This window comes from Eublepharis macularius, chromosome 1, assembly GCF_028583425.1.
Source record: "Eublepharis macularius isolate TG4126 chromosome 1, MPM_Emac_v1.0, whole genome shotgun sequence".
NCBI lineage: Eukaryota > Metazoa > Chordata > Lepidosauria > Squamata > Eublepharidae > Eublepharis > Eublepharis macularius.
In genome coordinates, this window is record NC_072790.1 from 207,226,848 (window position 1) to 207,248,609 (window position 21,762).

The window sequence follows — 21,762 nt, forward strand, 5'->3', positions numbered from 1 at the left end:
GGGAAGCCTCCCCCGACTGGCATCAACCTGGTCCCGGCCGTTTCGGCCTCGATCCTGGCCGAAACGGGTCAAAAATGGCCATTTCCGACCCGTTTTGCCCAGGATCGGGGCCAAAACGGTCAGGATCTGGGGCGAAATGGCCCGGACCAGGTCGGTGCTAGGCAGAGGGAGCCTCCCCCGCCCGGCACCGACCCAGTCACAGCTGTTTCGGCCCCGATCCTGGCCGAAACGGGTCAAAAATGGCTATTTTCGGCAATTTCGGGCCCTATTCGGCCCATTCTGGGGACGAAATGGACCGGATCAGGGCTGAAACAGGCAGGATCAGAGCCAGGCAGGGGGAGCCTCCCCCGCCTGGCACCAACCCGGTCTCGGCTGTTTCGGCCCCAATCCTGGTCAAAACAGGTCAAAAATGGCCATTTTTGGCCATTTTACACCCTATTCAGCTTGTTTTGGGGCTGAAACGGCCAGGATCGGATCGGTGCCAGGCAGGGGGAGCCTCCCCCACCCAGCTCCAATGTGGTCCCAGCCGTTTCTGCCCTGATGCTGGCCGAAACGGGCCCAAAATGGCCATTTTTGTCCATTTTGGGCCTGTTTTGGCCAGGATTGGGGCCAAAGGGGTCTGGATTGGGTCAGTGCTGGGCAGGGGAAGCGTCCCCCACCCAGCACCGTCCCGGTCCTGGCCTTTTAGGCCCTGTTTCGGGCTTAAAGGAGCCCAATATAGCCATTTTGGCACTTTTGGGCCCAGATCTGGGCCAAAACAGCCTTCACCGGGTCAGTTCTGGGCAAGAGAGGGGACCCCCACTGGGCTCTGACCAGATTTGGTCCTTTTCAGCCCCGATCCTGGCCCAAAAGACCCAAAATGGCCACTTTCAGCCATTTGGACCATTTTCTGGCTGGATCGGGGCCAGAACTGCCGGGATCTGATCAGTGCCAGGTGGGGGAACACTCCCCTGCCCAGCAGCGATCTGGTCCAGGCTGTTTCAGCCATTATCTGGGCCCAAACAGGGCACGTGGCCATTTTGACCCATTTTGGGCCTTTTGGCCTGGATTGGGGGCAAAATAGCCCTGATCGGGCCACTGCCAGGTGGAGGAACACTCCCTCGTCTGGCAGTAGCTGAATCCTGGCCTTTTTGGCCCGATGAAGGGGTGTGGCATATGTTAATGAGTTATGCTAAAGAGTTCCTGCAGTTCTTTTTCTACGAAATGACCCCTGGAAAGGACAGATAAAATCATATAAGCTAGCCAACTCAGCAATTCCTGTCTGACAACGTAAGATCTTTTAGCTCTCCAAAATGTTGGCCATTTAAAGAATTGCTCCAAAAGGAAGAAGGAAAAGGAAGCTTCCAAGTAATAATACCAACACCTCTTGTGATTTTAAATTTCAAAATGAAGTTCAACATTGACAAGGTTTAACCTTCTAACACTATTGTGAGTGAAGACAATATAAATCCTGTACAAACCTGCAGCAAATCCATCAAATATTCTATTTTTCCGCAACACTGGATGACTGTTTGTGCTGATAAGAACTCCAGCTTGTGCATTTCTGAAGATATCATTTTCTTCAAGGAGGCCTAACAGAACCAATAATATGAGTTTCAGGCTTAAATCTCTGTTTTACTTATAAGCAAGCAGGCAAATAAACAAAAATGACTTTTTTTTTCTACATACACAGGACTGTGGTGGGAATGCTGCTTTTTAACACTCAATCCATGCAAGCAAATCCAAGTATTAATATATAAACAATGTTCTACATACATAGATATTGCTAAAGTCTAAAGCTATTTTAATTTGAAAAATTCAGGTGAGATACAGTACAGATGTTTTGTATTCACTCGCACTCTGCCGCTGCAATTGGCAGTCTCTCAGAATAACCTTAGTTTACGTAGTTAAATTCTCATACTTCAATACTGCCTCATTCTGGGTGAGCAAAGAGAGAATTATTCTATTCTTCCCTTCCCCAGGCAAAATGTGACAGAGTTGCTTCTTATATGGTTAAACACACACCATGTGTAGTATTGTCTTTGGAGAGTACAGGTGAGAATAACACCATCACTTAATTTCTTTATTCTTAAAAGCATCAGTCTAGCTATTAGTAAATATGAAAAAAATGAAAAGCTACTACCTCTGCCTCCATTAAATATACAGATGCCTCCATCTCTTCCATCATGGATTTTGTTCCTTCTTAATGTTGGATTACTATCTGTTTTAATCCATACTCCAGCCATTGCATTATCAAAAATTTCATTGTCTTCTATAAAACCAAGTCCTTCAAATGGTAAAACATATATTTAAGAACACGGTTATTGTAGAGCTACAGAATAATTATTTTATTTTAATTTCTTTTTAAAAAATAGAGGGAAAAACTTACCAGAATTATACACAAGAATACCACCATTTTGGCCTCCCCAAATTTTGTTACGCCTAATTTTGGGGTTACTTCCAGTTCTGTGTATAAGCAAACAAAATGCATTTAGTCAAAAGAAACTTCACAGAGGTAAACTGAAATAATCTTAAAATGGAAAAGTATTATCAGAACCATATAATTTGGAGTGTAATATGGAAGGATTTAGGCACATTCAAGGCAAGATTGGACACAGGACTTTGTTTCATGCACTGCCTTCTATATCCTCCCCTTGTAAGGGTGTAGTACTAGCAAATAATAACCAAATTGTAAGATTCCCTGTTTGAATGCCACCTCACTAATGCCATGATCCAAAAACCCCAGTGTTAGCGAAATGTACTAGCACATAACAGGTTCAATGGTGTAAAAGTAGAACTATATAAAGTGTTCTTTTGTTTTAACTTACTGGTCAAAATACTGCTGAGGGTGACATTTCTCCCCCTGTAGGCCCCCTAACTGAGACTATGGCCATCTTTATTTAATTTTGTTCCTTTCTATTTGCTTCCCTTGCAGCTTTTGTACATTTCCCATTGTTAGGACATTTCTCTCATTCCCTAACTGGCTGAGATCATGTAATGAATATGACTAAAGAACCATCAAATCTGAACAGATTCAGACCTTTGGCACATCTAGTTCAGTATTGTCTACTATGACTGGCAGTAGCTCTTCAGCAGCTCACTAGAGCTTCTGCCCTAGTGGTTTTGTGAACCTTCTGTACACAAAGTTTATGCTTTACCATTGAACCACAGTCCTTTCCCCCAAAGGAACAGATTTCAAGCTGTAAGGAATAGGATTTGAACCTATGCCTCCCTTCATAGACAAGAGCTTGAGAACTTGATTTGGTAACATGCAGATAGACAAAGTATTGCTAAAACAGACACTTTCAACACTAGTAAAAATTGTATACATATACTTTTGGCTTAGCCATAAGCAACTATCATCTGCATATTCCCCAAGTTTCATTAAACAGTGTGATAAAGTACCACTGATTTCAATGGGACCAGCATGATTATATTTCTCTTCACTAAGCTTTTTCTTCTTTCATTGAAATACAGACACCAGAACTGAAAAAGTTGTTTCTTTAAATACTTTAGCTCTCAGTGCGGTGGAAAATATCCTTCAAAACAGGAGCATGATTAAAGTAAGAAGGAAAAAACATGTCTATGCACACTGGGTTTTTTTTCCTTCCAGCTGCAATTCTTCACTGCCTCTGATGACACTATGAAAGTCCTTTGACCCTCAGTAGTAGTTTCTCTGGGGGGGAGGGGAGAGAAGAGCCTCAGTAAACAAGTAGAAAGCCTGTGCAGCAATTTGGATTCCAGAAATCCAAATCTAGAAAGTAAAAATCAAAGCTGCAAAACATATAATATGTTTGATAGTACACGTTTATATAAGTTTTAGATATTTTAATGCAGAATCAACACTGTTAAAAACATAGCAAAGAATATAAGCATTTTGTTATTTTACATACCTGCACTAGTTATTTACACATGAGGCCAGACTAGAAGCCATCTTCCAGACCAAGCACAAGACTACTGACTGAATGATACTTGCACCATCTAGCAATAAAAGTATCTACCATAAAAAAGCCCTCTCATTAAATAGCCAGGACGGCCATAGAACAATTGCTCAGAAGGGTAAGAGAACAACTTTCTGATTGGGGCAACAAGTTATAAATTGTTAAGCAAATAAAATGAAGACATATTTTACCTGATTTGAACCCCTGAGTACATGTGGTTATAGATATCATTGTCTTCCAACACACCATGTCCATTGTCATAGAAATAAACACCAACCTGAAGCATCAAAGAGACATGTGGTAAAGAGTTAGTTCAAAAACACCATTCTGTTACCTACACAATGGTCAGTCACTTACCTGTTTACCACTGTGTATTCTATTTCTTCTCAATACTGGAGTGCTTCCTGTTGTAACCCAAACACCAGCCAAAGTATTACTGTAAACTTCATTTTCTTCAATCACACCTTGGCCTTTTTCATGCTGCAATACAATGATGAAAATAAGTTAAAATATTGAAGCAGAATATTTTACCTTTCAAAAAGCAGTATTTATTTCACACTCCCACCTGATCTCATGTCTACCATTTACAGTTCTGGTAAGTATATACTAAGAGCATCCCTTTATTAAACCATGCATTAATTCCCATATCTGCAGAATGTAAGTTTTAATTCTGTTTTGATCCTTTCCAATCTGGTTTCAGGCCTGGTTAAGAGACTGAAACAGCCTTGGTCGCCCTGGTGGATGACTGGCAGATGGACAGTACAACTGTTGATTCTTCTGGACCTGAGCGGCTACCAAAGGATTATAATATCTTTCTGGACTGCCTTTCCGGGCTGGTATTAGGATGTAGTTTTGCAGTGGTTTCAGCCCTACCTGGAGGAGAGTTTTCAGAAGGTGGTGCTGGGGTACTGCCTCTAGGGTCCCACAAGACTCCATCATTGTCACCTACGTTTTTCAATATCTACATGAAACTTCTGAGTGAAATAATCTGAAGATGTTGTCTGGGTTGTCACCAATATGAAGACGGCCCTAAACTGTCTTGCACTTCTGGCTGATCTACAATGAGGTGGTAGAATCTAGGGATGTGTGCTTCGGATTCCTGAAACCCAGATCAAAGCTGAATTGGGCCCGATTTGGGTTGATTTGTGATTCCCGAATCAACCCCAGCATAGCTGGGCCGATTTGGGACATTCGAAGCAAAGCTTCGGATGGTTCAGGAAGCTTTGTGAAGGGCTGGAGCAGCCTTTCCCCTTGCCGTTCCTTGATAGCAAGAGGAAACAGTTCTTCCCCTTCCCCTGGCTTTCGCATGATGGGAGGGGGGATGAGGGGAGTAGGAGAGGGAGGGGGAGAGAGGGGTGATCAAGGAAGGGAGATTGGCCGTTTAGGGGATTCTCTGGGAGAACAGTATTTTTGTTTTAATTTCAGCCAAACAAGAAGCAATAAGGGAGAAAAGGAAGATTGGCTGAGAGAGAATGCCAATCCCTCCAGCAGCAGCTCCCTCCTTCCCTTGCCAATTAGAGGATTCTCTGGGAAGAAGCCAGTATTTTTTTTTTTAATTTCAATGCTGCTGCAGTGAAATCGATGATGGATTTAATATGGAGACCATTTCCTCTGTGTTGCCTCGTGGCTTGCCTGCTGAACCTGACTGTCTGCAACTAGTTTGAGAGTCACTAGACTCACTGAGGTTTTTTTTCTATTGGGGGGTTGTCTCTTGTCTTGGTGGGTTGAGGGAAGGGAAAATTGTGGGTGGTTGTACTTTAGATTTTAAATCTTCTGTTTAATTATTGCCTGTTTGCTGAATTGCTTTGCTGTGTGTGGGAGGGTTTGTTTTGGGGGAGGTTTCTGAGAGTTCTAAAAAGAAGCTTTAAAAAGTGGGGTTTTTGTTGTTGTAGGTCTCTTTATACATTTAGTTGCACTCACTTCATATGGTTTTATTTTCAATAAAAAAATTTCTTATTGTGATTCTCTGGTGTGAAGTTATTCCCCTTGCATTAGTTTGGTTACCGGGGGGGGGGGGGGCGCTTCAGTTTACTTCAAGTTTCAACAGTGTGCCTGCTTCATATGGTTTTGTGTATTTTAAATTAATTTTTTCTTAGTGTGATTCTCTGGTGTGAAGTTGTTCCCCTTGCAATAGCTTGGTTGGAGCGGGGGGGGGGGGGGCTTCAGTTTACTTCTAGTAGCAAGAGTGTCCCTGTTTCATATGGGTTTGTGTATTTTAAATTAAATTTTTCTTAATGTGATTCTCTGGTGTGAAGTTGTTCCCCTTGCATTAGTTTGGTTATGGGGGTAGGGGCTTCAGTTTACTTCTTGTAGCAACATTGTCCCTGCTTCATATGGGTTTGTGTAGTTTAAATTAATTTTTTCTTAGTGTGATTCTCTGGCGTAAAGGTTAGTCCTCATAGGGAATAATAGAGCTGGGAGCACCTTCTTTAGGGGGCCATAACATGGCCCCCTAAAGTCCAATATCCTTGAAACTTGGGTGGTCATGAGAGGAGGGTTGGGAGAGGGTCCCCTGCAGGCTTGGTGCATTTTACTTGCAAAATGCCACCCCCAGCTACCTGGGAACCCTCCTCCTCATTTTCCCTATAGGGAACAATGGAGATTGGCAGTGGTTGGGGGGCACCTTCTTTGGGGAGCCGTAACATGGCCCCTTGAAGTCCAATATCCCTGAAACATGGGTAGTAGTGAGAAGAGGGTTGGGAGAGGGGCCCCGGCAAATTTGGCATTATTAGGGAAGAAAATGTGCCCCCCAGGCCCTCAGATAGCCAGGAGCAGCATTTCCCATTGGAAACAATGACTGAATCTTCCCTAATAATCCCGAATTGGCTTAAATACCCGAACCTGAAGTGGCTTGCTGCTTTGGGTTTTGAGTTTTTCCAATTTTTTTTTCCTACTTCGGGTAAACCCGAAGTGGGAAACCCAAATCTTTTGGGAGTGCACACCCCTAGTAGAATCCCTGAACGAGTGCCTGAAGGCTGTTTTGGAGTAGATATGAGCTAATAAACTGAAGCTTAATCTTGACAAGACAGAAGTGCTACTGGTGAGCAGAAAGTCTGACCTATTACTTGATGTGTACCTGTTCTTGATGGAGTTTTACTCCCTTTGAAGGAACAGGTCTGTAGTTTGGAGGTGCTCTTGGACTAGGCATACTGCTGGATAAGCAATGGTAACCGCAACTGTGAGTGCCTTTTACTAGCTTCAACTGGTTAGCCAGCTGTGGCCTTTCCCGGGCAGAAAATTCTGGTTACTGTGGTGCATACCCTGGTTACATCTAGATTACATCTAGTTTAGATTACCCTGAAAAGTATTTAGAAACTTAAAGTGATGCACAAAGCTGCAGACAGGATACTGACTGGAATGTGTCCAAAGGGACCATTATCACTTGGCTCTTCTACACTGGCTTTGAAGCTATTTCCAGCCATAATTCCAGGTGCTGGCACTAACCTTTAAAGCCCTATATGGCTTGGGACCAGCATACCTAAAGAATCACCTACTTCCTTACCAATCTACCCAACCACCAGAGTAATCATCTGAGGCCTCTCCCAGGTTGACACGTGTCCCCATCCTCTGAAGTTAGGCACCTGTCAACCTGGGAGATGGCCTTCTTCATTGTGGCAACAAAATTCTGAAACACTCTCCTCAGAGACTCTTGCCTGTCCTTCTGTTGCTGTCTTCCATAAACTTTTGTTTCATCTGGTGTTCCCTCAGTGATCCCTCATTTATGCCCTATTTTTAATTGCTGTATTTTATTGTATTGCACAACTTGGGTTTTTAACTTGGTTTTGTTTGATGTATTTTTGTTTGGTTCGAATGGTTTTTAAGATGTGTTTTTATTATTGTTATCTGAAGAAGGGAGCTTTGACTCTCAAAAGCTTATACACAGAAGAGCATATTGGTCTCTAAGGTGCCACTGGACTCCAATTCTGCTTTTATTATCATATATGTTTTTAACATGCTAGCCAATTTGATGGCTTTTGATGATGGCAGAAAGGCAAGGTATACATTTTGTGAATAAATAAACAAACAATAAAATTCTATATCCAATGCACAGAGGTGTGAATGGACATATAAAACACAAGAAAAAAAACAGTGCTAACAGGTCAATTTACAGTTTTATATTTGTTCTTTCTTTCAGTTTGTGGCCTCATCTCAGTTGTTTTTTTAAAAATTTTGGCAAGGAAAATGGCTGCAACATGAAATGAAAAATGTCCAGGTAACAGAACAATTTTCCATGCTTAAGCTGCCAACACTTGCAAGTGAAAAATAAAAACTTCCCAGATAAGCTAGCAAAATTCAGTTAATATTTTTAAAATTACTTATACCACACACAGGAAAGCATTGTTTTTGCTAAGAATTTTCACCTTACTGTTAATTAGAAACACTAATCTTATTTCAGTGAAGGCTGTTCTACAAGATATAGGAAACTATTCACCATGTATTCTATGAAGACCTGTACTCTAATTACAGGTCCTTCTGTAACCTAGAGAATAAAGTTCTGAAGTACACATCAAAACACTCACCACATAAATGCCACCATGTTGACCATCATGAATCTTGTTGTGCCGAACAATGGGGCAGCTATTAGTCCGTATTTGTATCCCTGCTAATGCATTCCCTGTTGAAAGAAGTACAGTTTGAGAAATATGGCACCAAAGATATAAAGAATATCAAATGCAATACAGCATACTTTTGGTTGTTTACCATAAATGTCATTTCCCTCAATAAGGCCTCTTCCGTCACCAAAGATGTAGACACCACCTTGATTCCCATTAAAAATTGCATTGCCCCTAAGATGCAAAACAATAGATGAAGTTATCATGTACACTGTATATACAACTTGCACTCAAAAGACTCAGAGCAAATTTGTATTTTTATAAGGAAAAATTCTTCTACATTCAACATACTGTATCAAATAGCATTTCATCTCTACAGAATATTCAACACTGAGCAAAGAAAAAAAATTATGCCCCAACTGCTCGCCCAGAGCTTAAAGTGACTAACATATAGTTACTTTTCAGGTGGTCTTCCATCCAGGCAGCTTACTGGAACAATTTAAAACTACACCATTATCAAATGACTGAAATAACTCAAAATGTTATTTTGCATTATTCAATATATGCTATCTTGCCCTCAATGCTTCAATTTGTTAACCTTAATTCTAAGTTAAAATAAAGAGTGATACCTTATTGTTGGGTCACTATTTGAAGTAATCCATACACCTGCAAAATTGTTTGCATAGATCTTGTTTTCAATAAATTGTCCTCTTCCTTTTTCATGGACATAGATCCCACCAGTTTGACCATGATGAATTTCACAACGAACTACAGTTGGGTTGGCATAAGCTTTCACTTCAAACCCTGCTATTCTATTTCTATGTATGTTGCAGCTTTCAAAATAACCCTAAACACAAGAAAGAAGAAAGCGTCGTTTAGTAAAAAGTCAAATACTAGAGGTTTCACAAGATTCATGCCGCATAGCAATTTTTTTCCTGCATACAGTAATAATAATAACAACATTCGGTTTATATACTGCCCTTCAGGACAACTTAATACCCACTCAGAGTGGTTTACAAAGTATGTTATTATTATCCCCATAACAATCACCTTGTGACGTGGGCAAGGCTGAGAGAGCTCCAAGAACCTGTGACTGACCCAAGGTCACACAGCTGGCTTCAAGCAGAGGAGTGGGGAATCAAACTTGGTTCTCCAGATTAGTCCTACCGCTCTTAACCACTACACCAAACAGGATGATTAAAGATTCATCTAGGAATCTAAAATCTTTCCCCAGTCCTGTGTTTGTGAGGCAGAGCCTGCTTCACAAGACTCTTTTGGACTACCAATATGATTAACCTTGGAACCTTAAAGTTGGCTCCAGAAACTGCATTCTATCAGGCACAAAAGTATTCTGGAACAGATTTCATTTCAGGCTAAGTTATAACACCTAAACTTAAGAAGCTCGATTTTTTCCAGTAAATCCTGGATTGATTTCTCTTATCCCATTAATAGGTCTTGGATTGGGAGCCATATTATGAGATAATCCTGCCCCCCATCTTCTCAGGCCTCAGCTGTGTGAGACTGTAAGGGGGGCAAGGCTTGATATAAGGAATGAAGATAAGGTATGATGACCCCTACCCCCCCCCCTTTGTGACTTAAACAACTTAAATGGCACCAGAGGCATTTTTAAATTCAAAAATAACAAAATATTTTATTTAAGAGAGAGGGGAAAGGTCACGTGAAATCAGGGTTGAAAATTTCTGAGGTAACAATATAGATAACTGAGGGAAAATCAGTATATGCACAAACTTAAGGTCTAATGTTTCAGACTAATGAGAGTTTCTTAAGCTTCTGACAATTACTGACAAATCTTTATGTTGAGAGGCTTTTTGTACCACCGACCTCCATTGTTCTCCATGGGGAAAATGGGGGGGGACTAGGTGGCTGGGGTGGTATTTTGCAAGCAAAATGCACCAAACCCGAGGGAACCCTCTCCTAACCCTCCTCACATGACCCCCCCCCCAAGTTTCAGGAAGATTGGACTTTGGGGGGCATGTTATGGCCCCCCAAAGAAGGTGCCCCTATCCACCGCTGATCTCCATTGCTCCCTATGGGGGAAATGGGGGGGGGGTCCCTAGGTGGCTAGGGGTGGCATTTTGCAAGCAAAATGCACCAAATTTGAAGGGGACCTACTCCTACCTGTCCTCTCAAGACCCCAAAAGTTTCAGAGAGATTGGACATCGGGGGCCATATTAAAGCCCCCCCAAAGAAGGTGCCCCATCCACCTCCAATCTCCATTATTCCCTATGGCCCTATGAGAAGGGGGGGGGATGAGGGAGCTGGAGTGAGAGGCAGGAGGGGGAGAAGGTATGAGATCAAGTTGCATGAGTGTCCCTTGGTTCAGTTTGGTTTTGTGTATTTTAAATTAAATTTTTCTTAGTGTGATTCTCTGATGTGAAGGTTGGTCCTCCTAGGGAACAATGGAGATGGGCGGTGGCTGCTACAGGAATCACCAGGCTGCAGCCTCCTAACAAGGTGTTTCCAGCAGTCTGTTTCCCTCGTTTTTCCTTTTACCCAGCTCCATAGCTTTGTCTGCTTAGCCAGATCTTGCAAAGTGTTGTAACAAAATAAAACAACTTTTCCTTCACTTCTCCTTAATTTCTCTCCCTTCTTTCCACGCTATTCTCCTCCTTTCATTATCTGCCTTCATTTTTTCTCCCCCCTTTTAAGTTTTCTGTGTCCTCCTCCCTTTATTTTCAAGTCTTGTCAATTCCTTCTCATCCCTATCCTATTCAGCAACCTACAACATAATAGTAGTATAACAGCAATACTTTGTTAATATTAATATATTGTATGTATAATATGTATGTTATATATTATATTAATATAAAAGGGGGATGAGTTAATATTTCCCCATGATATATCAGAATAGTCAAAAGATGTTTCCTCCTCTTCCTTTGAAAGAAATATCCACCTCCTTCAGGAATCAATGGTAACACCAATAGAAGAGAACTGACACTTCTAATAGTGCTGGGGGCAGAGTAATCTTTGAGAGGTAGCTACTGGACAGCAATGGTGATGGAAGGTGATGCTGACAGAGGATCTTCCATAGACAATGGCAGTGTCACGTCGGCTAACCCTGGTTAGAAGGCAGCAATGGTAAAGTGCTGAAAAAGGCAATAATCTAATATTTTGAAAACCCTATGATGGAACAACCCAAAATTAAAGCAGATACAATGCAGAAGACGGGACATCCAGCTCAGAATACACTCAATCAGCTACTAAGGAAGAGCAGAGAACAAGTATGGATAATGCTGCTCTTAATGACACAACCAAATTAAACCCAAAAAGACTGAGAATGTGAGATGTATGAATCAAGGTAAACTCAAAATTGTAAAATAAGAAATTTAATGTTTAAACATTGTAATCTTGGGTTTGAGGGAACTAAAGTGGACCGGATTAAGACATTTTCAGCCAGAAACTACAAAGTGTTTTACTCTGGAAATGAAAAACTCAGAAGAGATGATGTTGCTCTAATAGTGAGGTGAGACAAGCAATCAAGATATAATGCAAAGTCTGACCCAAATAGTATCAATCAGACTTAATGGAAAGCCTTTTAACACAACCATCATTCAAGTTTATGATCCAACTACAAATACTGAAGAGGAAGAAATTGAAAGCTTTTATGTAAGAGCCCAAGAAGAAATTGAATCTACACCTAAACAAGATGTCCTGACAAAAGCAGGAAACAAAAAGGAATCAAATATTGCCAGGAAAAAACAGTGTTGCACTTACCTGTAACTGTTGTTCATCTACTGTCCTCTCTGCAGGCACACACTGGGGGAGTGCGCAATCGGAAAAGATTCTCTAGCTCTAAAAGTCCACAAGGGGATGCTCCGCCTCTACTGCACATGCACAGGGGTTTCCCACTGAATGCAGGCAGGGGGCGAAGCGCCCCTATTCCCTTCAGTTCTTCTGTGCTGTCGGATGCATAATACAGTAAAAACAAACACACTTACAGCAGGGCAGGAGAGAGGGAATGCGTGCCTGCACAGAAAACACTAGATGAACAACAGTTACAGGTAAGTGCAATACTGTTTTCGTCATTGGTATTCTGTGTAGTCCCACATTGGGAGTTTAGCAAGCTACTCTCCAATGAAGAAGGGTGTGAGTGGGTAAGATGACCAAGGAATGCAGAACAGCTGTTCCCACTGCTGGCACTTTTTTGGTATTCTTGTCAACAGTGTAGTGCTTTACTAAGTTATATCAGCTGCAGACCACATGGCAGCCTGACAGATGTGCTGAAGAGGGGCCCTTCGTGAGAAAGTTGCCAATGAGGCTTGTATCATAGTTGAGTATATTCTGATCACCATGGTTCAAGTGATCTTTGCCTAATCAGAGCAGAATGCTCTGCAGAATCCGATACTCCCTGGTGGTTCATTGGATGAGCTGGTGGAAGACTGGCAAGTCCATCGACAACCCCCCCCCCCCGTCGCCCTTTTCGCCCCTGCACCAGATTGGCTCCCTGGTATACAGAAGAGCTATGATGGATGAAGTGGGAGCTGAGATGGCTTGAGCGAGGGTGGTGGCGATCTCGCGGCGAAGAAGCAAGATCATCTTACAGGACGTTTATGAAAGCCTATGCGATGGCGGTGAAGGCTGCAAAGAAAGATTTTTATGCAGCTTCCATTGCATCAGCTAGCTCACGCCCAGCAAAATTGTTTAATGTGGTTCGGTCACTGGTCTCCCTATCAGGGGGAGACCATCAAATTTTGAATTCAGGTATTTGCTGTGATGCTTTTGGGAGCTTTTTTGCTGATAAAATCTTGTCTCTCCGCCGTGACTTGCCGGCCACAATTGACACAGTACGTGAACTAGAGGCCCCTTGGCCGTCTACTGGGATGATATTAGATCATTTCAAACCACTCTCTGGGGATGAGATTGAAAGGACCCTGCGAGCAGTGAGACCTACCACGTGCTCCTTGGACCCGTGCCCATCATGGCTGGTGAAGGCCAGTGTAGATGGGCTACAGACTACTCTGGAGGCCATTGTCAACATGTCCTTGAGCTCCAAGGTTTTTCCCTAAGCCTTGAAGGAAGCCATGGTTAGGCCTCTCTTGAAGAAGCCATCTTTGAACCCCACCTATCCGGTCAGTTACTGCCCAGTTTCAAACCTCCTGTTTCTGGGTAAGGTGATTGAGCAGGCGGTGGTGGAGCAGCTACAGGGTTTCCTGAATGATTCCTCATCCCTAGATCCCTTCCAGTCTGGCTTCTGCTCGGGACATGGAGTGCAGACGTTGCTGGTTGCCCTCACGGATGATCTCCACAGGCAGCTGGATTGCGGCGGATCGGCGCTGCTGATACTACTGGATTTGTCAGCAGCATTTGCTACGGTCGATTACGATCTACTGACCCACCGCCTTGCTGATGTGGGGATACGAGGGACTGCCTTACAGTGGCTTGTCTCTTTTCTCTACCGTCAGGGACAGAGGGTGGCACTTGGGGAGAAATTGTCATCCCGCCACCCATTGGTGTGTGGTGTCCCTCAGGGGGCAATACTCTCCCCATTACTGTTTAATGTTTATATGAGCCCCCTCGCCCAGCTGGTGCGGAGTTTTGGACTTGGGTGTCATCAATATGCTGATGACACCCAACTATATCTGATGATGGCCGGCAGGCGCGACTCTGCCCCAGATGTCTTGGAGCGTGCCTTCGAAGCTGTGACTGGATGGTTGAAGCAGAGCCGGTTGAAATTAAATCCCACAAAGACGGAGATCCTGCTTGTCAGTCTGGGGGCCATGGGCACGGGACTCCGGCTCCCTGCTCTTGATGGAGCGCTACTTGCGCTGGTTTCGAGAATTAGGAGCCTGGGGGTGATTCTGGATGCCTCCCTGACTATGGAGACACAGGTTGCAGCGGTTGCCCAGTCTTCATTTTTCTATCTAAGACAGGCCTGGCAGCTTGTCCCCTAACTATCAACCCATGACTTAATTGCAGTGATCCAAGCAATGGTCACCTCTAGATTAGACTACTGCAACTCACTCTACACAGGAATTCCCCGGGCCTGATCCAGAGGCTACAGCTGGTCCAAAATGCAGCTGCGTGAGTAATTGTACGGGTCCGGATTAGGGAACATATAACACCTATACTACCCCAGCTGCACTGGTTACCAGTTGAGTACCGGGTCTGGTTCAAGGTTTTGGTGTTGACCTATAAAGCCCTATGCTGACTGGGCCCAGCATATCTGCAGGACCACCTCTCCCCATATGTACCTCAGAGGATGCTTCGTTCAACAAATAAACAACTGTTGGTGGTCCCTGGCCCAAGGGAGGCCCGCCTGGCCTCAACCAGAGCCAGGGCCTTTTCAGTCCTGGCACCGACCTGGTAGAACTCTCTGTCTGAGGAAACCAGGGCCCAGCAGGATTTATTATCTTTCCGCCGGGCCTGTAAGACAGATGTTCCGCCAGGCATATGGTGGAGGCTAGGTTGGGCCCCCACTGGCCACACTAAAGATCTGTCCACCACCCTACATATGAGCCAGGGCTTGAAAAACAGTATTTTATCATCGCCATCTGAAGAGAAGATGTATTGTATAAAGCTGTTTTAATATTTTTTGTATTTAATGATATTTGTATACTGTTTTGACTTTTTTTGTATACCGTTTTATCTGTTTTTAACTGTATTTATGTAAATTAAAATGTTGTACTCCACCCTGAGCCCACCTGGCAGGGAGGGCGGACTAAAAATCTAATCTAATAAATAGTAAGAGTTTAATAACTGTCACTATCCATCCACATAAGGTTTGGAAGGACTTGGGAGACCCTTATGGTGTCCAGAATAACACACAAGAGGATGTGCGGGTTTATGAACCCTTTTGTTCTTCTAATTGATACAAAAATTCCTTCTTCATATTCAACCTGTGTAAGTTATGTTCTACTACAGAAGCAGCATTAGGGAAAAAATAGGGAGCATGACCTTTTTTATTTAAGGTGAAACTTTGACACCACCTCTGGGTGGAATTTGAGGCTGATGTGCCAGACAACTTCATTCAAAAGAATTGAGTAGGTGAGGAATCAGCCAGAAGGTCTGTGAATTCCCCCCATCATCTGGCCAATGTTACAGCAACCATAAACACCATCTTTTAAGATAAGTGGGGCAGGGGCAGAAAAGCATGGGTTCAAAGGGTGTTAATCTTAATTGAGAGAAAGAACCAGCAGGAGACTTCATAAAGAAATTGGAAGGATTCTCAGAGGAAGTGTATCAAAGATATTCCTAAGAAACATAAGAAATATGGTAGGAGAAGAAAACATGTTGTTGTCAACCCTGCCACGAAAGGCTGATATGGCAGCTAATTGTACTTCAATAGAAGACACAAATTAGTCCTGGTTATGAAGTCATACAAGTATTAAAATTAGTTGCTAATGGTCAGGGGAAGGGTCATAGTCCTTTAGGTTCTAATCGTATTAGGAATCAATTCCACTTGTGACCATAAGATACCAAAAATACCATTTTGCAAGTATTCAAAACAGCCTGCTTCACCTCTTTGGAGAAAGAGGGTCTTGTGGGTTCAGTAGCCAAATGGTCAGTTTCAGAGGTACTATATCACAGTGCTATACCTGACCTCTACACACAAGTCTGGTAGTATTGGGAAGCAGAGGCATCAATATAGGGACAGATTGAGAAAACATTCCTGGTACGGCCTAAAAAAAGGGTGAGTAAAATGCAGTGAGCGTGGAAAATCCAAATTCTGCAAAGTATCCTTGTATCAGAGAAGTAGGTAGAACTACGAAGAAAACCTCTGGTCCAAGGAATTTGGAAGGGATCCGGTACTCACTAGGTAACATAATTATTTAGTCCTTGTAATGCAAAGAAGTCCATGGTGGAGAAAATTCACAGATGAAATGGACAGGACATGTTATTAATCGCCCATTCATGGTGATTGTGAACAGCTGCACTGAGCACCTCCACTCTGTAGTTTCTCCCCCCCCCTTTCTCCATCATATGCATGGTTGCAGCAGGGCCTTATTTCATATAGCCTATACCCATAGAGCTATGGTCTCTGTACAAGGAATTAGTGATTCCTTTCCTTCCTGTTTGTTAAATAGTGCAGAGCTGTGTTGTTATTTGTGTGAGTCTGAACTCCCCTAATGTGTAATAGATCTGCAACAGAAGCGGGGGGAAAGAATGGATGCTCTGAGTCAGAATACTGTAATGTGCAGAGATTTTTTCTTTTCTTCCTTCCTTTCTTTTCCTTTCTTTTTTTTTAATTTTAAATTTTATTAAAAAGAAAAGAGGAAAGTGGACTGTATTGCAGTAACCTTAAAATAAACAGCGCAAAAATTAATATAAACAAAATAGAGATTGGTTACATAAGAGTAAAGAACAAAGAATATAATATATGAGTATAAACTATTCTTCTTTCCTAATTATTTATGTGTACTTAGCATTTTCTATTCAGCATTCTAAAATTAAGTTTTAATATTAATCCATTTCAAGAATAGCCATTCTTCCAATGTTTTCTATTCTACATTCTAAAATATTAACGTAGAATTCATCTAATTCAACAGTAAACATTTTTAATTTTCTTAAAATTACTACCACTTATTCTAAAGAGAGGTCTTTCTATTTTTTCTAAAATTCTAAGATTGGTCTATTATATAAAAAGAAAGCTAGTTTTCCATAAACACCTAATTCTACTTGCCAGTACTAGGTAAAAAAAAAACATGTTTTTGTGATTCAGCATGGGGAGAAACTTTAAACATTTTCTGTTCAATCTTATGTTCAGGATTAGTTACTATTTGGCTCAACAATGAATTTTTTTTTTTAAAAAAATGAGCTGTTGTGTACATAAGGAAGTTCATCTGAACATGAAAAAATCAGAAATAATTATAAACAATAGAGTATTTGAATTTCAGAATAAATCTTCCCTCAGTCTCCCTTTTATTTCCTCATGGTTTCTTCCGATTTGCATAGACTGAGTTACATCAAATAATTTGCTCAATGTCCAAAAAACCTGTAGATTCCTTGGATCATCTAATTGTTGACGTCCCCCTGGATCGAAGTCACCTTGCACCCTCAGACAGACTTGTTCTAGCCCTCGGAGTACAGTCTCTAAGTCAAAACCAGCCAGGGTTTCTTGAATTCTGCATGGCCTCAAATTATTACTTCCAAATTCCGTTTCTCAAATTCCCATTCTCTGGCCTGCTATTGTCGATGAGCTTGGATTTAATGCTTGAGCGGATTCAATTTTTTCTTGTATCTCCCTGGATTGTTTCTGCTGTGTTTTAAATTCTTGTAATCCAGAGAGTAAATCTGTTCTTTACTTCCAAAAGTCTTCTCTAGTTCCTCCTTGAGTGATCTGATTGGTTTGTTGTAGTTGGATTGGAAGTTCTTTATTTTCCTGTACTGTTTCTTGCATCTCCTCATCAGTTTGCTGCTCCTGATTAAAAGCATTCTCGAACTTGTGCTTTAGTTCCGTGAACAAAGTTTTAAATTGCCTTGAAAGCGAGGATATTATTTTTTGAGATAATTTATCGTAAACACCTTCTGAAGTTGGTTTGGCTTTAGTCTTTCTCATAGTTACAACCATTTGAAAACTCCCAAGGTCTCTCTCTCACCCAGTAGATGGCAGTATAGTACAACAAAATTCTACAATATTACTGAGAAACTTCAGTAGGGAGCCATTTTAATGAAAAAAAGTAGAGATATTTTAAAAAAGAGAAGATTATTTTCAACTGCTTTCCAGCAATTATATATTCCTAGTTTGTTATAGTTCATGCAATAAAAAGGAGTTTGTTATACTGTAGTCAAAAACCAAGAAGTTAATTCAGAATATGAGATGATTTAGAGTCTGTTGCGCAGTTTCTTTTCAGAGACTGAGGAGCAGTCAAAACATAAAAGGAAGAGCAGATAATGTCCAAAATGTTGACACTGTTTGTAGTTATGTTTATAGTTTCAGCTTTAACAGTCTAGTCCAAATTATGCTTTAAAATTTAAAATCAAAATCCAACAGTTGGTGTACTGTAGTCCAAAAGCAGTAAATTGCTATAGTCCATATGAGGGAATTTAAAATCTGTTACACGATTTCTTTTCAAAGGGTGAAAAGAAAATCAAAACATAGGTAGAAAAAGTAGGTAGTGTCCAGAATGTTGACACTTTTAAAAAAATTCAAGTCCAAATACGCCATAAATAATTGTATTTGATGTGTTCTTTGAAGAGGTGCAGATTTGTTAGCTGTCTTCATTCAGAGAAGTAAGGTAAGATAGAAAAAAATAGCTGATCTTTAGTTTCTTGTAGAAGAAGAGAGGAGATCATAGTAATTCTTAATTGAGTCCAAAGTCCAGAGAAGGAAAGTAAAAAGATGTTTGCAAGGTAGACTTACTCAGCATTTCAGCAAGTCTGAATCTGTTTCCTGCTTGATGTTGCCGCATCGGAGGATACAGAAGGTCATTAAGCCCTTAATTAAAAGGGCTCAAAAATCTTCTGATATTCCTCTTGCTTGCATAGCTGATACGTCTTCTATCATTAGGAGATGGGCTTTGGGTTTATTTTCATAAACCTGCCAGCATGAGAGCATACAAAACTGTGTTTCTCAGTCAATCGGCATTTTGCAGCTTTTTTTTTTTTGGGAGATACCACAGATACCCAAATACCCTGAACAAAGAAAAACCCATGAAGTGAAGCCCAATCTAATGTTGAAGTATTTGTGGTTATAGAAATGTCAGGACAGGATCTTCTGAATGGGCACCTTTGGGTTAGATTCTCAGTTTAGGCCCACCGTGACAACAACCCAAATACAGATCCTGGGGTAAACAGTTTTTGCTTGTTGATGGGTCATCACAAGGTTACAGAGATGTAAAACCCAATTTGCAGTGGCCCTCAGTTGAGTGAAGAAATAGGTCAAAGGAATAGTTGCTATGAGACCCAGTATTTTCTGAATCAAAAACATGGATTGGTAACACTGGGTAATACAGAGATGGGTCAAAGATCAAACCTTCCTGATTCTGATAATCAGGAATCCTGTCCACGGAGGAACCAAATTCAGGCCCCAATGAAGTGAACAGTTCTACCAGGGGTAAGAGTAGCAATGCAGATTCCACTACAAGTAGCTATTCTTCCCAGTGGGGATACACCTAGCAGACCCTGGATTGGAGGAACAGGACTATCACTGTCATACAGTTGGTAAGCACACGAGGTGCAGAGGCCAAGCTGAGGGGAGGCACCGTCTATTGAAAGAATTAATCACATATAGAACAAAGATCCCTCCTGTGGTTGGGATGTATAGAGATGTGGAGTATGCCACCTTAAGGCTGACTACGGCAAACTCTTTGTAACAAACAAACAGTGGATGGGGTATGGAGGCTTAAGTAACACCCCTGTCTAGCAAACTATAAATATTCTCACTGAAAGCAGGAGAACCAGCTTCTGATCTAGAGGGTCATAAACAAGGGTGATCACTCAGAAAACACATCAGTAGTCCTGTCTCTATAGCCAGGATCAAAGAAAAAATAGTGACAGAATCCCAAGAGAAAAATAAAGAGGTGTAATTTATCTAGAAGAACAGAAGGGTGCTAAGACCCTGCGTTGGTTAGTCATTCCTTGTTTCACTACCTGCTTGGTAATGTGACATTGAGCTGAGAGATGGGATGTTTAACCCTAAGGTTGAAGGAAGGAATACCTTCCAAGAGATGCTGGTACGTTTGAGGGCACAGCATGCAGGATTGGGCAGTACCCAAAGGGCCAGTAGCAATGACAGCAAGAGACTGTACAGTCTGGTAATTTTCCTGTATCTGGTTTAAGGAATCATATGTTGTTCTCCAAAAGGACAACAACATGCCCTTGAAGAGAACATTCTCAATCATCCTCTTCTTATCCCAAGGGAGCACTGTTAAGCATAATCAGGTTCAATGCCTGATAACCATGGCTGAAACTCTGGACCTGGCTAAAGATTCCGTAGCATGCCTTCCAGCTGTCATCTGTTATTTGGCTGATTAATAGCCTTCCTTTGAAGGACCCACATAGCGACTCTGTATTCATCAGGAAAAAGACCTGAGTATAATTTGGGAGCTCCTCCTAGGAAAGGAATTGCCTGAGCTTTGAGGGTTTGAGAATGGAAGCCACAGACGAGTATAATTGCAGTCAACAGCATACAGTTTATTTCCCCGTCTGTCAGTCAGAGGCAGCAAGAGGGCACGACAAAAAACCAGACCTAAACCTCCTCAGCAAGCAGGAAGGATGTGCAAGGGAGGTAAAGGTGACAGGGCAATCATGCTGTTTAAGTTTGTAGTGTTTCTCAATCTTCCAAGGAATGGTAATAGTAGAGGCTTTTTTGCACCAGCTGTGAGAAAAGTGCAACAGGTCTTCTGTTGGTAGGGTAGGCTATGGGAGCAGGACAGATGGAATAAAAGAATGTAAAGCTTTATTCCTAGGTCCCCCAATGTGTGTCTGCACAGAAGACCAACGACAAACAATTGTATAAGTGGACATCATCAGATGACCCATAGAGAAATCAAATAGATTACATAATCAGAAGCAGAAGATGCAGAAGCTCTATTCTCTCTGCTAAAATATCAGAAACTGGTTGCTGTACAGACCACAAATTGTTATGATCAAAAATTAGAATAAAAGTGAGGAAAAAAAACACTTAAAACAATCACAGTGCCAAAATGATCTAAAGATTTTTAAAGACCATGTAAAAGAAAGATTTACATTACTAAATTCAACTGAATAGTAACCATTTCAACTGTGGACTGAAACTAGAGATATTATCAAAGAAAAATGTGCAAAACAGACTACTTCTGTAGCCAAAAGAAATAAAGAGCCTCAATCAATGACCAATGAAACTCTTAAAATTGCTAAAGACAAGAAGCAGAAACAGCAACAGCAACAGCAACAGAATTCTAAATGCAGCTTTTCAACTACTAGCACACAGAGATGAAGAGACCTATTACAATAACCAGTACAAAGAAGCAAGAGAACAACAGCAGCAAAAAAAGTGGAACAAGAACTTGAAATCTTCAAGATCCAGGAAATCAAAGGAAAATTCAAACCATGACAATGGATGCTACAAGATAAATATGGAAATACATTATTCGATCAGGACAAAATAAAAGTGGAAGAACTATACAGATTAGACGAAAGGATTCAAATAAGAATCTTTGATGTAGAATCTGCAATTTTAGAAAGCTGCACTCAAAACAATGGAAAGGGAAAAATCACCTGGAATAGAGAGGATATCAATAGAGCTATTTCAAGCTACAGAAACCAAGTCCTAATAGAATATGTCAACAAATATGGAAAACAGAACAACAGCCCACAAGCTGGAAATGCTCAATCTAAATTCCAATTCT

General features: G+C 41.5%; 1 protein-coding gene across 2 annotated transcripts in view; it reads right to left on the reverse strand.

The window, feature by feature from the left end:
• FBXO11 (F-box protein 11) overlaps positions 1-21,762 on the reverse strand; it is a 133,670-nt gene that overhangs the window by 12,692 nt on the left and 99,216 nt on the right. For both annotated transcript variants that reach the window (XM_054985767.1, XM_054985759.1), the window contains exons 12-19: positions 9,103-9,320; positions 8,622-8,707; positions 8,441-8,535; positions 4,278-4,400; positions 4,112-4,197; positions 2,369-2,445; positions 2,123-2,266; positions 1,461-1,571 (exon numbers count right to left, since the gene is read on the reverse strand). In XM_054985767.1, coding sequence (XP_054841742.1) covers positions 1,461-1,571; positions 2,123-2,266; positions 2,369-2,445; positions 4,112-4,197; positions 4,278-4,400; positions 8,441-8,535; positions 8,622-8,707; positions 9,103-9,320 — 940 coding nt within the window. The remainder of the gene's footprint in view (positions 1-1,460; positions 1,572-2,122; positions 2,267-2,368; positions 2,446-4,111; positions 4,198-4,277; positions 4,401-8,440; positions 8,536-8,621; positions 8,708-9,102; positions 9,321-21,762) is intronic.